The sequence below is a fragment of the Tachypleus tridentatus genome, chromosome 7 (assembly GCF_004210375.1).
Source record: "Tachypleus tridentatus isolate NWPU-2018 chromosome 7, ASM421037v1, whole genome shotgun sequence".
In the NCBI taxonomy this organism is placed as follows: Eukaryota; Metazoa; Arthropoda; class Merostomata; order Xiphosura; family Limulidae; genus Tachypleus; species Tachypleus tridentatus.
In genome coordinates, this window is record NC_134831.1 from 117514394 (window position 1) to 117527094 (window position 12701).

Consider the following 12701-nt stretch of genomic DNA (forward strand, 5'->3'; position numbering starts at 1 on the left):
CCGAATATAGACCACTTATAGCAGAAATTAGCATTTTTACACTTTATGAGTCATCTTGTGGTGGGACAGACTCACGAAGCTTAGAAATAAGTACTTTTATATTGAATATCATTCATTCATTAGCGAATTTATTCGACAACTGTGTCAACAGGTTCAACCTCGTGGTTTGTCTATAGATCCCGTGTTTATAGGTTTAGAAAGGTGGATAATTGTCTAAAGATTCCTTGTTGATATATTTAGCAACGTGGTAATTGTCTATAGATTCTGTATTGATATATTTAGCTGTGTGAGCAACTTCCTGTTGATCCCGTGTTGATGGGTTTAGAAACCTGGATAACTGTCTATTGACCCGGTGTGGATAGGTTTAGCAACCGGAGCAACTGCCTATTGACCTTGTTTTGATGGGTTTATCAACCTGGGAAACTGTCTGTTGACCGTGTGTTGATGAACTTAGCAGCCTGGACAGTTGTCTAATGACACTGTGTTGATGGGTTTAGCAACCTGGGTAATTGTCTGGACCCTGTATTCGAACGCATCAGTGAGGTGCATATTTATTTATAGATCCTATGGGTAACTATCGATGGACTATAGGTAAAGGTAATTTAGCAAGACAATGTTTCCTGTTTTTGTATGTAACTTCAGTGCTAAATGCCTTCACGAAATATATATAATTATTATATCAGGTCATTCCTTAAGCGATGACCGATTTTATGTTCAGAAAAAGAGAAAGGATTTCAAACACTTTTAATGTTACTTAATCAATAATATATGTTCCATTATTATTAATTACTTCCTGTCAATGATTTACAAGCTTCTGAATGTCATTTCTATGAAATTTTTGGGGTTTGGAGGAAAAGAATGTAGAGAGGGTAGTTTTTACATATTCATGTGTTCCAAGTTCTTTTCCATCAAAATAGTTCTGCCAACTTTAGAACAGATGATAATCAGATGGGACAAGGTCTGGAGAATAAGGAGGATGTGGAAGTTTTCCCAGTCTAGCACTTCAATCTTTGCAGATGTGATCCTTGTTGTATGGAGCTGTGCATTATCCTGATGTAACACAACACCTTTACAATTGATCAAAGCAGGCCTCTTTTCTTTCAGTGCAACATTCAAGCGCTCTAGCTGTTGGCAGTAGAAGTTTGATCGTTACATTGAGTGGCAGTAACTCAAAGTGGATCACACCAACAATATCTCTAACCGCTTCTTAACAAGACTTTCTTAGAGCTGAGGTCCATTTTGGGCTGTGCTTTAGCCAGTTTACCTGCACTGAGCTATTGTCTGCGGCGCTTAACATTTGTATAAAATATCGATTTTTTTATCTCCAGTCGCTAACCTGTTGAAAAAGGTGAGTTATGTCCACAAGAGTGCAGAAAAGCGCAAATTTCCACTCTTGCTTTAAAGTTGGCTTCTGTTAAGTCATGGGAACCCATTTTCCAAGTTTTAATACCGTTCCAAGCTGTTGCAGATGACGGTGAATTGTTGAATGGGTTGAATTAAGTTTCTGTGCTAGTTCTTCAACTGTTACAGCACAATCTTTATCAAGTGCAGCCAGCAGCAAGTCATCATTAAACTCAACAGGACGACCTGAATGTAGAGCATCACTTAAACTGTAGTCACCTGATCTGAACTTCTAAAACCACCTTCGACATTTTCTTTCATTGAGAGACTCCACATCATAAACACCTTGAATGTTTCATGTAGTTTCTGCTGCACTATTGTCTTTTTTAAAACTCATAAAACATTATATACCTTATGTGTTCCTCAGACACATCCATCTTCATAAGGGTTTATTTGATTAACAATCTGAAAAAGTGGAGTTTGGTTAGTTTCTGTTATTTCTCTGAACATTTTTATACACGTTCTACTACATATTTTAGTCATTAAAGCCTTCTACAAAGACAGAAATGATGATACACTTTCTGTATTAAATTTTCGGATGTTACTTGGGATGACCTGATACTTTAATCGACTGGGGTGTCAATAAAGTATGTCTTTGTTTACACTCGTCAGTGACTATCTGTAGAAACTTCGTTAGTAACGATCAAACTTTCCTGTTCATGTTTCCCTCTTCTTCCCAGATTTTTTTTAGTTAAAATGATCAACTCGTCACGTAGTGTGTAAAACACTACTATAAATTACAATTAAAATTAGAAATGAACTTTTCTCCATAAAAGAGACTTACTCTTTGGGGAACTCGATATAATAAATCTGTAACTAAAGTAAATACTTTTTTTTGTATAACTTACATATTTGACACTACTGACGCGACAGTGAACTGTGTGTTTTTCTTATAGCAAAGCCACATCAGGCTATCTGCTGAGCCTATCGAGGGAAATCGAACCCCTGATTTTAGCGTTGTAAATCCCGAGACATACCGCTGTACTAGCGGGGGTGACAGTGAACTGTTGAGGGAGTAGAAACTGGAACTGTAATTAATTTTGAATCTCAAAGTTGATATTATGAGTGTTAATTAAACAGAATCTGTACTTTTTGTTTGTTTTACATGATGAAACATGTGTACTCTGTGGCTTGTACTCGAATCCCGGATTTTACCGTTGTAAGTCCGTAAACTTATCGCTGGCTTACCGGGGGATTTAGAGCATAGCAGGTTAACAGTAAGGTTTTATAAAACCTGGATTTAATTTTACGAGTAACCCAGTAGCTCTGGGGTAAATTTGACGGTTTATAACATTAAACGGTCTGGGGTTAGGGCGATCGACTCGTAATTTGAGAGTCGCGGATTCGAATCCCCGTCACACCAAATATACTTGCCCTTACAGCTGTGAGGACGTTGTAATGTGACTGCTAGTCCAACTTTTCGTTGGTCAAAGAGTAGCCTAACTCTTACACTGCTAAATTAGGGACGGATAGCGCAGATAGCCCTTGTGTAGCTTTGCACGAAATTCAAAAAACAAACAAACAAACTTGATCCTTTGTTCCATAAACTAAATTCACCGGTTAAAGTTTTAGTGGGTTATATGGGACTCGGTGGACTCAGCAGATAGCCCAATGCGGCTTTGCTATAAGAAAACACATCTATACACACACATCATATGGGAATTTCGATGTTCAAAAAACAAACCAAATAAACATATAACGTTAAAATTGGTTGTGCATCCATGCGTTAAAAAGGTTTGTAATTATAATTCTAACTTCAATAACTCATTCATTTACTATTCACTCGTGAAAAATAAAACAATAAAAACAACCCTAGTAAAACATCACGTAAAATTGTTTTTACATGTTCATCTGAAACATAACTTTCTGCTCTAATTCTTTCAGTTTGTATTTTTTTCATGTAATATTTTTAACACACAACTTTCTTGTTTTGTAAAATTAATATTATCCAAGTCAAAACTTTATTCCAAAGCACAATTAGGATGCTTTGAGTCGATTAGGCTGAAATCTATCAACTTAGACGACAGTAACGCTTTTGACATTTCCGGTGTTTTAACTAAATTAGTTTTATCTAAATTCTAGTCGTACTAATACAATTTATTTCGGTAATGAAAATCCGAATGACATAATCGAATAAGAAAGATGCACGAGACATCAATCTTGAAAAAAAAAATCGACTAATGTTAAGACTTTTCAGCTCAGCTTTCGCCATTAATTCATTAATTGTTTGTTTGTTATAAATTTCGCGCAAAGCTACACGAGGGTTATCAGCGCTAGCCATCCATGATTTAGAAGTATAATAGTAGAGGGAAAGGCAGCTAGTTATCACCACCTACCGCCAACTCTTTGGCTAGTCTTTTACCAACGAATAGGGGGATTGATCGTAACATTATAACGCCCCCAAGGCTGAAAGGGCGAGCATGTTTGGTGCTTTAGGGACCCGAACATTGATAGAAAGTGTTATAAAATGATACTAAACAGTAGAAAGGAATATTTTCTCTGTGCGTTATGTTCATAATTTGACACACACCTGTGCTCGTGGAATGGATGTATATTTTACTTTCCAGTCTTACCCATCTTAAGTTAAACTATACGGGTAATTACACAGTTGTCAAGTACTTTTTCTGTTCAGAAATGTGAGATTCAGTCTCAGTTATTCTCTCTGTTATGTGAATAATTTTCATTGTTTTATCTCCAACTCATGCTTCCTTGGTTTTTTTGTTTTAATTTTTTGATGTCAATGGAGTTTGGAGCATCTCCAAAGCTCCACTTTTAGCTACCAAACATGTGCAGGACTTTGTAAATGATTAACAGCTTCCTGGAGACAAATCAAGGGTGTTTTTAAATAAACTTCCAAAAATATATCTTTAGGTGCATGATAGCAATCTGTCCAAGTAGTACTTGTGAATTATGGTTGACTGAAGCTTAGTATATTGAGTACAGAACGTTCTTTGTTAGAGTGCTGTTATCAAGGTTGTGCACGTTCTGTGTTAGAGGATTGTTATCAATGTTGTGCACGTCTGTGTTAGAGTACTGTTATCAAGGTTGTGTACATCTGTGTTAGAGTATTGTTATCAAGGTTGTGTACATCTGTGTTAGAGTATTGTTATCAAGGTTGTGTACATCTGTGTTAGAGTATTGTTATCAAGGTTGTGTACATCTGTGTTAGAGTATTGTTATCAAGGTTGTGTACGTCTGCGTTAGAGTATTGTTATCAAGGTTGTGTACATCTGTGATAGAGTATTGTTATCAAGGTTGTGTACGTCTGTGTTAGAGTATTGTTATAAAGGTTGTATACATCTCTGTTAAGGTATTGTTTGCATTTTTTATAAATTTGACCTTTGACCACTTAAAATTTCAAAGGGGATTGTGAACAATAAGGAAAAAGGTGCTTGGACATATTGGACCAGAGCATATGACCTCCAAGTTTGTTTTTCAAGAAATAAAGGAATGCAGTACAAATGAAAATGTTGAAAACAAAACGAACTATCATAAGTTATTTCTCTTCTGACACAATGTGTTGCCCACCAGGGGTATCGAAACTCGTTTATTAGTGGCATAACCTCTCAAACTCATCGCTAAGCTACTCGGGGGTGGTCGCTTTTAAAGGTACCAAATTAATTTAAACTGTGTATGTATATATATATATGCATATTGTATATGCTGTACTGTTATTAGGTGCATTTCCTTGTATTCTTTTATGTAATCGCTCCCTGAACTTAACTCCACGCGTTTATTATTATTTTTTTTTAGCTAGAGAGATTTTTATTTCAACATTGAATCGCCTTCTGTCTGGGAAAACGTTTGATAATTGGCTTTCATATTATTGCTTTTTTTATCAGTGTTTAGATTATCTTCTTTATCGAATATGTAAAACAGCGTTGGTTTTTTTTTTGTGGCAACCCTGGAGAACACAGTTTAAAATAGCCAATAAACACGTATTTCATAAACTAAACAAACGTAGAATTGAGACAAGTTTACTGTCACGCCTACATTAAGATATAGAATAATCTAATAAAAAATAATTTAAAAAACACGTTTCTTTAAAAGTCGATTTCCAAATGATAAATAAAGTAGAAAACAGTTTTATTCCAACTACTTAACACTGCAGACGTATCTGATTTCTGTGAAGTAGGTATATCAAGAAAGCTGAGAAATGATTATGCAAACACATAAGCGTCACATAAAGAGATTTTCTGCTTATATATATTTTTTTCGTTTGTTGTTAAGCACAAAGTTACCAATGGGCTAAATGTATTGTGGCCACCACGAGCATCGAAACTTGATTCTTAGTGGCATAAACTCTCAGACTTACCACTGAGTCGCTGGGGAGGAAACACATTTGTAAAGACTAAATCAACTTGAAGTATATATTTATATATGTGACCCGTCACGGCGATATGGTTGAGGCGCTTGACTCGTAATCTTAGGGTTGCGGGTTTGAGTCCCCGTCACATCAAACATGCTCTCCCTTTCAGCCGTTGGGACATTAGAAAGCACGGTGAGTCCCACAAAGAGTGACCTAAGAGTTGGCGGTAGGTGGTGATGACTAGCTGTCTTCCGTCTAGTCTTACACTGCTAAATTATGGACGGCGAGCGGAGATAGCTCTCGTGTAACTTTGCGCGAAATTCAGAACAAATAAACAGATACATGTATATTATGTATGAATGCCCAGCGTTGTTTAACAATGTCTAAGCACAGTATATATGTACAGACGCACACATTTACATCAGTTTTAAAGTGTAAACACTTTAAAATATTTCTAACTCTCACGGATGAATTCAATCGTTTGTCGAAACGTCGCTTAATAAAAAGGTTTTAATTAGGTGTATTGTTTCGCGTATTCATCCTCTTTGCTTCTGTATATCTAGGTGCAATGTGCTGTGATCCGTCTTTAAATACAATATATTAAACAGAATGTCAACGTTGTCCTTTAGAGGCGAGCCAACATGATGCCAAGTATCCGACGACGTTGTGATCCCAGCAGAACGTGCAGCTCTTGTTATCAGGACCTCGTGAGACGCCCTTGAATACGTGCCACACCTCGTGCGACGCTGTATTATTTAATGGTTTCATCCTCAAACGACACTGCTATTTTTAAGTTCGAGCAACCTTTTCCTATTGTTATGATGCCATGTGGAATCGATTCGGTTTCTGTAAGTCTCGAAGTTTTGTTTTCTTGCGAGGAAATTATGAGATAAATTTCATCGTAGAGTTTGTTAATTAACAAATATCTGTCTACTCACGAACCGCTGTGGGTTCCTCTATTCACTTCTATTGTACGTTTGTTAATAAGAAAAGATGATTGGATATCCCGCAGATCTGACCATCAGAAATCAAATAAATTTACACAAGTTACATGATGCACGTGAACGGACAGATTTTGATCACGCTGTGTCGAAATAGAAGAAAAAAAGGACGAAACAATCTGCTCGTGCCGACTCCACGGGCATCTCCCTAGTAACGTGAGGATGGTGACGTCATTTTTGTTATATTGTGACTCATCACACAGGATTCATTTAGTAGAAATGAGAAAATAAAAACGAAAGAAAACGCTTCTTTTTATAAACAAAACTACCGATTGTATAAGTTAAAACGTGACTGTGACATGTTATTTGCATTTCGGATGGGTTTGTTTTGTTTTTAGTTGTGAGAGAAGCAAAGAGAGAGACAAGGTTGGTGTGTGTGGACAGAATATAGATCAGGCTGCAGTGTGTGGCTTTTCCATTGAATTGGACGAGAAACGAAGCTTTATAGATCCAAATGGATCACAAACAAGCCGTCACATCTCACTGTTAGCGGCTGTAATATACAGCATGAAGTGTATATATAGGATAAACTTTCACACTCTTTGATTCAGTGCTGTTCATGAGTGTTATACTGTTCTGAGCCAATGGCACACCACAGAACGATGCCAGACTTCGCTTTTTTGGAAGAACAAGCAGCTGAGAGGTTGATAGAAACTGGTCTAAAAGGTAGGATACTAAAGTAAGCCAATAATTATTCCACTCTTATTTTTCTCAGTTGATACTACCGTGTTTCTCCGAAAATAAGACAGGGCTTATATTAATTTTCAGTCCAAAATATGACACTAGGGCTTATTTTCGGGGGATGTCTTATTTTGATATATTAAAAAAAATGAAGTTACAAAGTAAAACTATTAAACTAACTATTTAAAATAAACTATTATTAAACTATTAAACTAACTATTTAAAATAAACTATTATTAAACTATTAAACTAACTATTTAAAATAAACTATTATTAAACTATTAAACTAACTATTTAAAATAAACTATTATTAAACTATTAAACTAACTATTTAAAATAAACTATTATTAAACTATTAAACTATTTAAAATAAACTATTATTAAACTATTAAACTAACTGATTAATACTTATACAAACTAATTAACTAACTATTAAACTAATTAATAAATTAATTTTTTATTTCTTTCCTCTTCCTGCCACTCTTAACTAGGGCTTATTTTAAGGGTAGGGCTTATATTAAAACTATCCCCAAAAATCACACTAGGTCTTATTTTATGGGTAGGTCTTATTATCGGAGAAATACGGTACTTGGACTAAATTACAGCTTTTCTCAGTAGTGTTCGCATGGTTGCTTTTACACAAATAAGTAACCTTGTAACAGAAATCAACCCCTCCTTCCCCCGACATACATATGAAGATCTAACCAGTTTTGTTTTGTTTTAAATCCACAGAGAATCTAGGCGGTGTCAAATTCACAATGGACTTAGATGGTTATTAACTCTATGAAGGGTTATACCCACAGCGGGTCTGGATGATTGTTAATCTATTAAAGGTCTCAAATAGTTACGAAATACACGAAGGATTTAGAGCCAATCAACGAAGAATGTAGGAAGTTAATGAATCCACAATCATGTAGGTGGTTGTTACCCTCACAAATAATCTAGGCAGTTCTTACTTCCACGAAGGATTTAGGCATTGTTAAATCCACGAAAAATCTAGTAAGTTCTTGAATCCAGATCCATGTGGTGCATGCAGCAGTTCAATCTACGGTGACTTAAATGATTATAAGGGACCATCTTTACATCTTAATTAAATGAATATTTAGAAAACAACGACTGAACATAATGTTGAAAAAAGTGGAGAGCTGACTGTTTAAGATGTGTGGTTTGAAATACTTTACATTCTGCCACAGATAATTTGATAGGACATCAAACAAGAGAAGAATGAAACATATTCGTCATATAAATATCATAACATTCATATTTTGGACTTGATATTTCACTATGAATACTTTTCTGTTTGTTTGAATTTTCGCGCAAAGCTACACAAGGGTTGTCTGCGCTAGCCGTCCCTTACTTAGCAGTGTAAGACCAGAGGAAAGGCAGCTAGCTAGTCATCACTATTCACGGCCATCTCTTGGGCTATTATTTTAATCCAAGAAGTTGTGATCTCTAATAGTTACTTATAAGAACATTAACCTCGTGGTAGTCACAACAAATTCTTTATAAACGTTTTGCATTGGTGATTATCATATAGATTATTTGTCTTTAAGAATTCTCAAAAGGAAGTATTTAACTGAGTTGTTTACTCCAATAGTAACTGGATGAGTTGATTATACCAGTGGTAACTAGATGAATTATTTACACTGGTATTAATTAGATGTTTTGTTTTATACTGGTGGTAAAAAGAGGAATTGTTTACACCAGTGGTAGATAAATTATTTGATTACTTTAGTATTAATAAGATGCTTTGTTTTATACTGACCGTAACTCGATCAGTTATTTGTACTGGTGGTAAATAGATCAGTTGATGGTGACTATAAATTATTACACTGGATTAATTTATATGAGGTATTAATGCTGGTGGTAACTAGAAGGGTTGTTTACACTTGTAGCAGCTAATTAGGATGATCATATTACCATAAAAATGCGTTGTTGTTTGTGAGAGTTTTTGACAGGAAGATTGTTGTCTTTACTCTTAGTATATTCGATCAGTGAAATTCAGGCTTATTATTGTCATAATTGGATCTGTTCTTTTTAATAGTTCATAATTTGTTATAACAGAATTTTTCTTTGTTTATGAGTGTTCTGACGTTGTACTAATAAGTTTTATTGTGTCTAAACGTTTTATACTGGTGACAAGTGAGGTGCTACGTTATTACAGGTGAGGTGTTACGTCAGTACAGGTGAGGTGTTACGTCAGTACAGGTAAGGTATTACGTTAGTACAGGTGAGGTGTTACGTCAGTACAGGTAAGGTATTACGTTAGTACAGGTGAGGTGTTACGTTAGTACAGGTAAGGTATTACGTTAGTACAGGTGAGGTGTTACGTTATTACAGGCAAGGTATTACGTTAGTACAGGTGAGGTGTTACGTTATTACAGGTGAAGTGTTACGTCAGTACAGGTAAGGTATTACGTTAGTACAGGTGAAGTGTTACGTTAGTACAGATGAGGTGTTACATTAAGTAAGGCATTACGCTAGTACATGTGAGGTGTTATATTAGTATAGGTGAGGTGTTACATTAGTACATTACCTTTGTAAAATAAGCAAACCTTGCAATAATTATAATAGTGTCACACTTTCTTCGAGAAGAAGTGACAGCTAAGGTGCTCAGGACGTACCGTAAATGTTCATTTAGCGCATAGAATCCAAAACTTTCTACAGTGCTGGAAATACCACCACATAAAGTGGTTGCTTCAGAAAGAAGTAGATTATATCTAATAGTTTAATCACAATTTCGAAAAGGTTTTGCGTTGTAACACATTCAATACAAATTATATTGTCTGCTACACATTCTGAGTATTGTACCAAGTGGTTGTTGTTTGCTACTAGGTCTTCTTCTCTCTAACTCTAGTTTCATGTGGGAACCGCCTCAGCCAGATGACAAAAACGTATAATGACGTAGAGTCGTTGAGAACGCTTCTTGAAGAGGTAAGCCTAATTTAATGCATGTAACTACATTGTCACATCCGTTATTTATAAGATTACTCTTGTTTTTGTTTTGTTTTTATGGCAGTACGTCTTAACAGTTGATATATTTTATTATAATACGAGTGACAGGATCTAAATCCTTTATTTAAGATTAAGACTACACTTGTTTGAATTTTATGACCCCTCTAGGAATCGCACCAAAATTTCAAATATTATAATGAAGACGCTGATAGGAAGAAATAAACTACTTGACTTTACTACATAGAATCGTTTTTTTTTTCAGATGTGAACTCCATGAAACATTGAAAAAGATATAGCTATATATAGCAGTAATGGTTTGAGAGGTTTCAGCGTTTCCATCTTCTCCAGAATCAATATCATAACCTTACTTTCTTCTAATATAATTCTGTTTCGACCTCTCAGGACATTTGTCCTTCTCAATACTCTCCTTTATATTCATTCAACCAGAAGAAAATCCTTTTTAGATTGCATCATTGGATTAGGGTTACGTATTCTGGTGCCTCCGGTATGTTTTTCGGCTCTGACATTTTTTCTCCTAAATCTGGCTGGTTTTTCTCGACCGGGTATCTTAAGTAACATAGATGTTAGAACAAAGGTCATCGTTTAATGGTACACAATAAAACCAATAAACATTTCAAAATGGGACTGCCCTCAATCTCAAAATACAATAGAAACTTTTCCTTAATAAATTACTGTATAAAGATAAAAAAAAAAATCGTGGAACAGTTCATACGGTCTTTGTCATCATCAGAAGTAAGATGTCGAAAAAATAGAGTTTTTATCTTTATATGGTAAATTATTGCGTAAAATATTTAACTGTATTTTGAGAATGGTGACACTCGTTTGTAACAATTTTTATTGTGTATCATAAAACATTGGTTTTATTTTAATATCTGTATTATATAAAGCTTTTATTGTTCATCTTATAAACAGTTTTCTAAGTAATTTCTTGGTCCGGTTGTTTACTGAATAGTTTTATAAAGAACACGAATTACTCTATTGCTTTAAAATGGATGGTATTGAAGACGGAAAAAATCAAGAACCATACGAAGTGCAACTTGCAAACACCAACTGTTTTAAACAGAACATGAAACAGACTTGAGTATCAGTTAGTAATGCTTAATTCATGGTTAAGTTTTAAAAATATTTTAAATATCATTTTAGAAAGAGAAAGATCTAGAGCTGGCAGCTCAGATTGGTCAGTCGTTGCTTGAACAGAACAAACAACTTACCCGGAGAAACGAATGTCTTGAACAAGAGCTGACCAGTGCTAATGAAACAGTAAGTTGATTTACTTTACTGACCAATATTGTGTATTAGTGATAGTTGTTGGAAGATTTAATGCAGCACCGAATTTAGAGAGAGTGCAACCATGCAATTGCACAGGGGGGTTCGAGACTCAATGGAGTCTCAGACTTGAATTGCCCTAAGGGGGTTTCCAAAATTGCAGTGTGGCATGGAAGATTCAAAATATCTAAATCTGGTGCTGATTTAATTTGTATTGTTTTAAAAACTATTCATTTTAATAAAGTGACGACGCTGGTATTAATTATTCCATTATTGTGTTAACAAATTGCATTATAAAGATAGAATCGGACTGATCTTAACAAAATCTCAAATTGTATGAACAAGTATAAAGAAGTTTCAATAACGTTCATTAATATCTAGGTGAAATTAATATCCAAATGATATTTATAGCCAGATATTGAGAGGATGAACAAGGCATTTTTTTCTCTCTCTACTTTTCAAGTGTTGTGATTGGTTTAAAGCAACTTGTTCCTTTAGGTTGAGAATCGAGTGAAACCTTATACTAATTTACTAAGAAATCCCGAGTTACAACTCTGTTTCCTGTGTGATAATATGCCTATTCACCTACTTTCTGTCTAATTTATAGAAAATAAACTAGGGGGACAATAATGAATAATTTAAACTTGAAATAACTCTGGCCTGTTGTAGGTAATAAATAACTCTGGCTGTTGTAGACGATGAATAAATCTGCTCTGTTGTAGATAATAAATAACCCTGGCCTGTTGTAGACCATAAATAACTCTGGCCTGTAGAGGACAATAAATAACACTGGTCTGTTGTAGGCAATAAATAACTCTGGCCTGTATAGGACAATAAATAACACTGGTCTGTTGTAGGCAATAAATGACTCTGGCCTGTTGTAGATAATAAATAAATGTGGTCTGTTGTAGACAATAAATAACTCTGGTCTCTTGTAGGCAATAAATAATTCTGGCCTGTAGAGGACAATAAATAACACTGGTCTGTTGTAGGCAATAAATAACTCTGGCCTGTATAGGACAATAAATAACACTGGTCTGTTGTAGGCAATAAATAACTCTGGCCTG

General features: G+C 35.0%; 1 protein-coding gene across 8 annotated transcripts in view; it reads left to right on the top strand.

Moving 5' to 3' along the window:
• The window catches only part of LOC143256469 (trafficking kinesin-binding protein 1-like), a 149957-nt gene that overhangs the window by 112498 nt on the left and 24758 nt on the right, over positions 1 to 12701 (top strand). For 7 of the 8 annotated variants that reach the window (XR_013031377.1, XR_013031378.1, XM_076513748.1 and 4 more), the window contains 2 exons: positions 10250 to 10326; positions 11512 to 11628. Coding sequence is in view for 6 of the 8 variants with exons in the window: in XM_076513748.1 (XP_076369863.1) it covers positions 10250 to 10326; positions 11512 to 11628 (194 nt within the window). In the remaining 2 variants the exon portion in view is untranslated. Of the gene's footprint in view, positions 1 to 6271; positions 7378 to 10249; positions 10327 to 11511; positions 11629 to 12701 lie in introns of those variants that run through there. The other variant, XM_076513752.1, reaches the window with a different exon arrangement.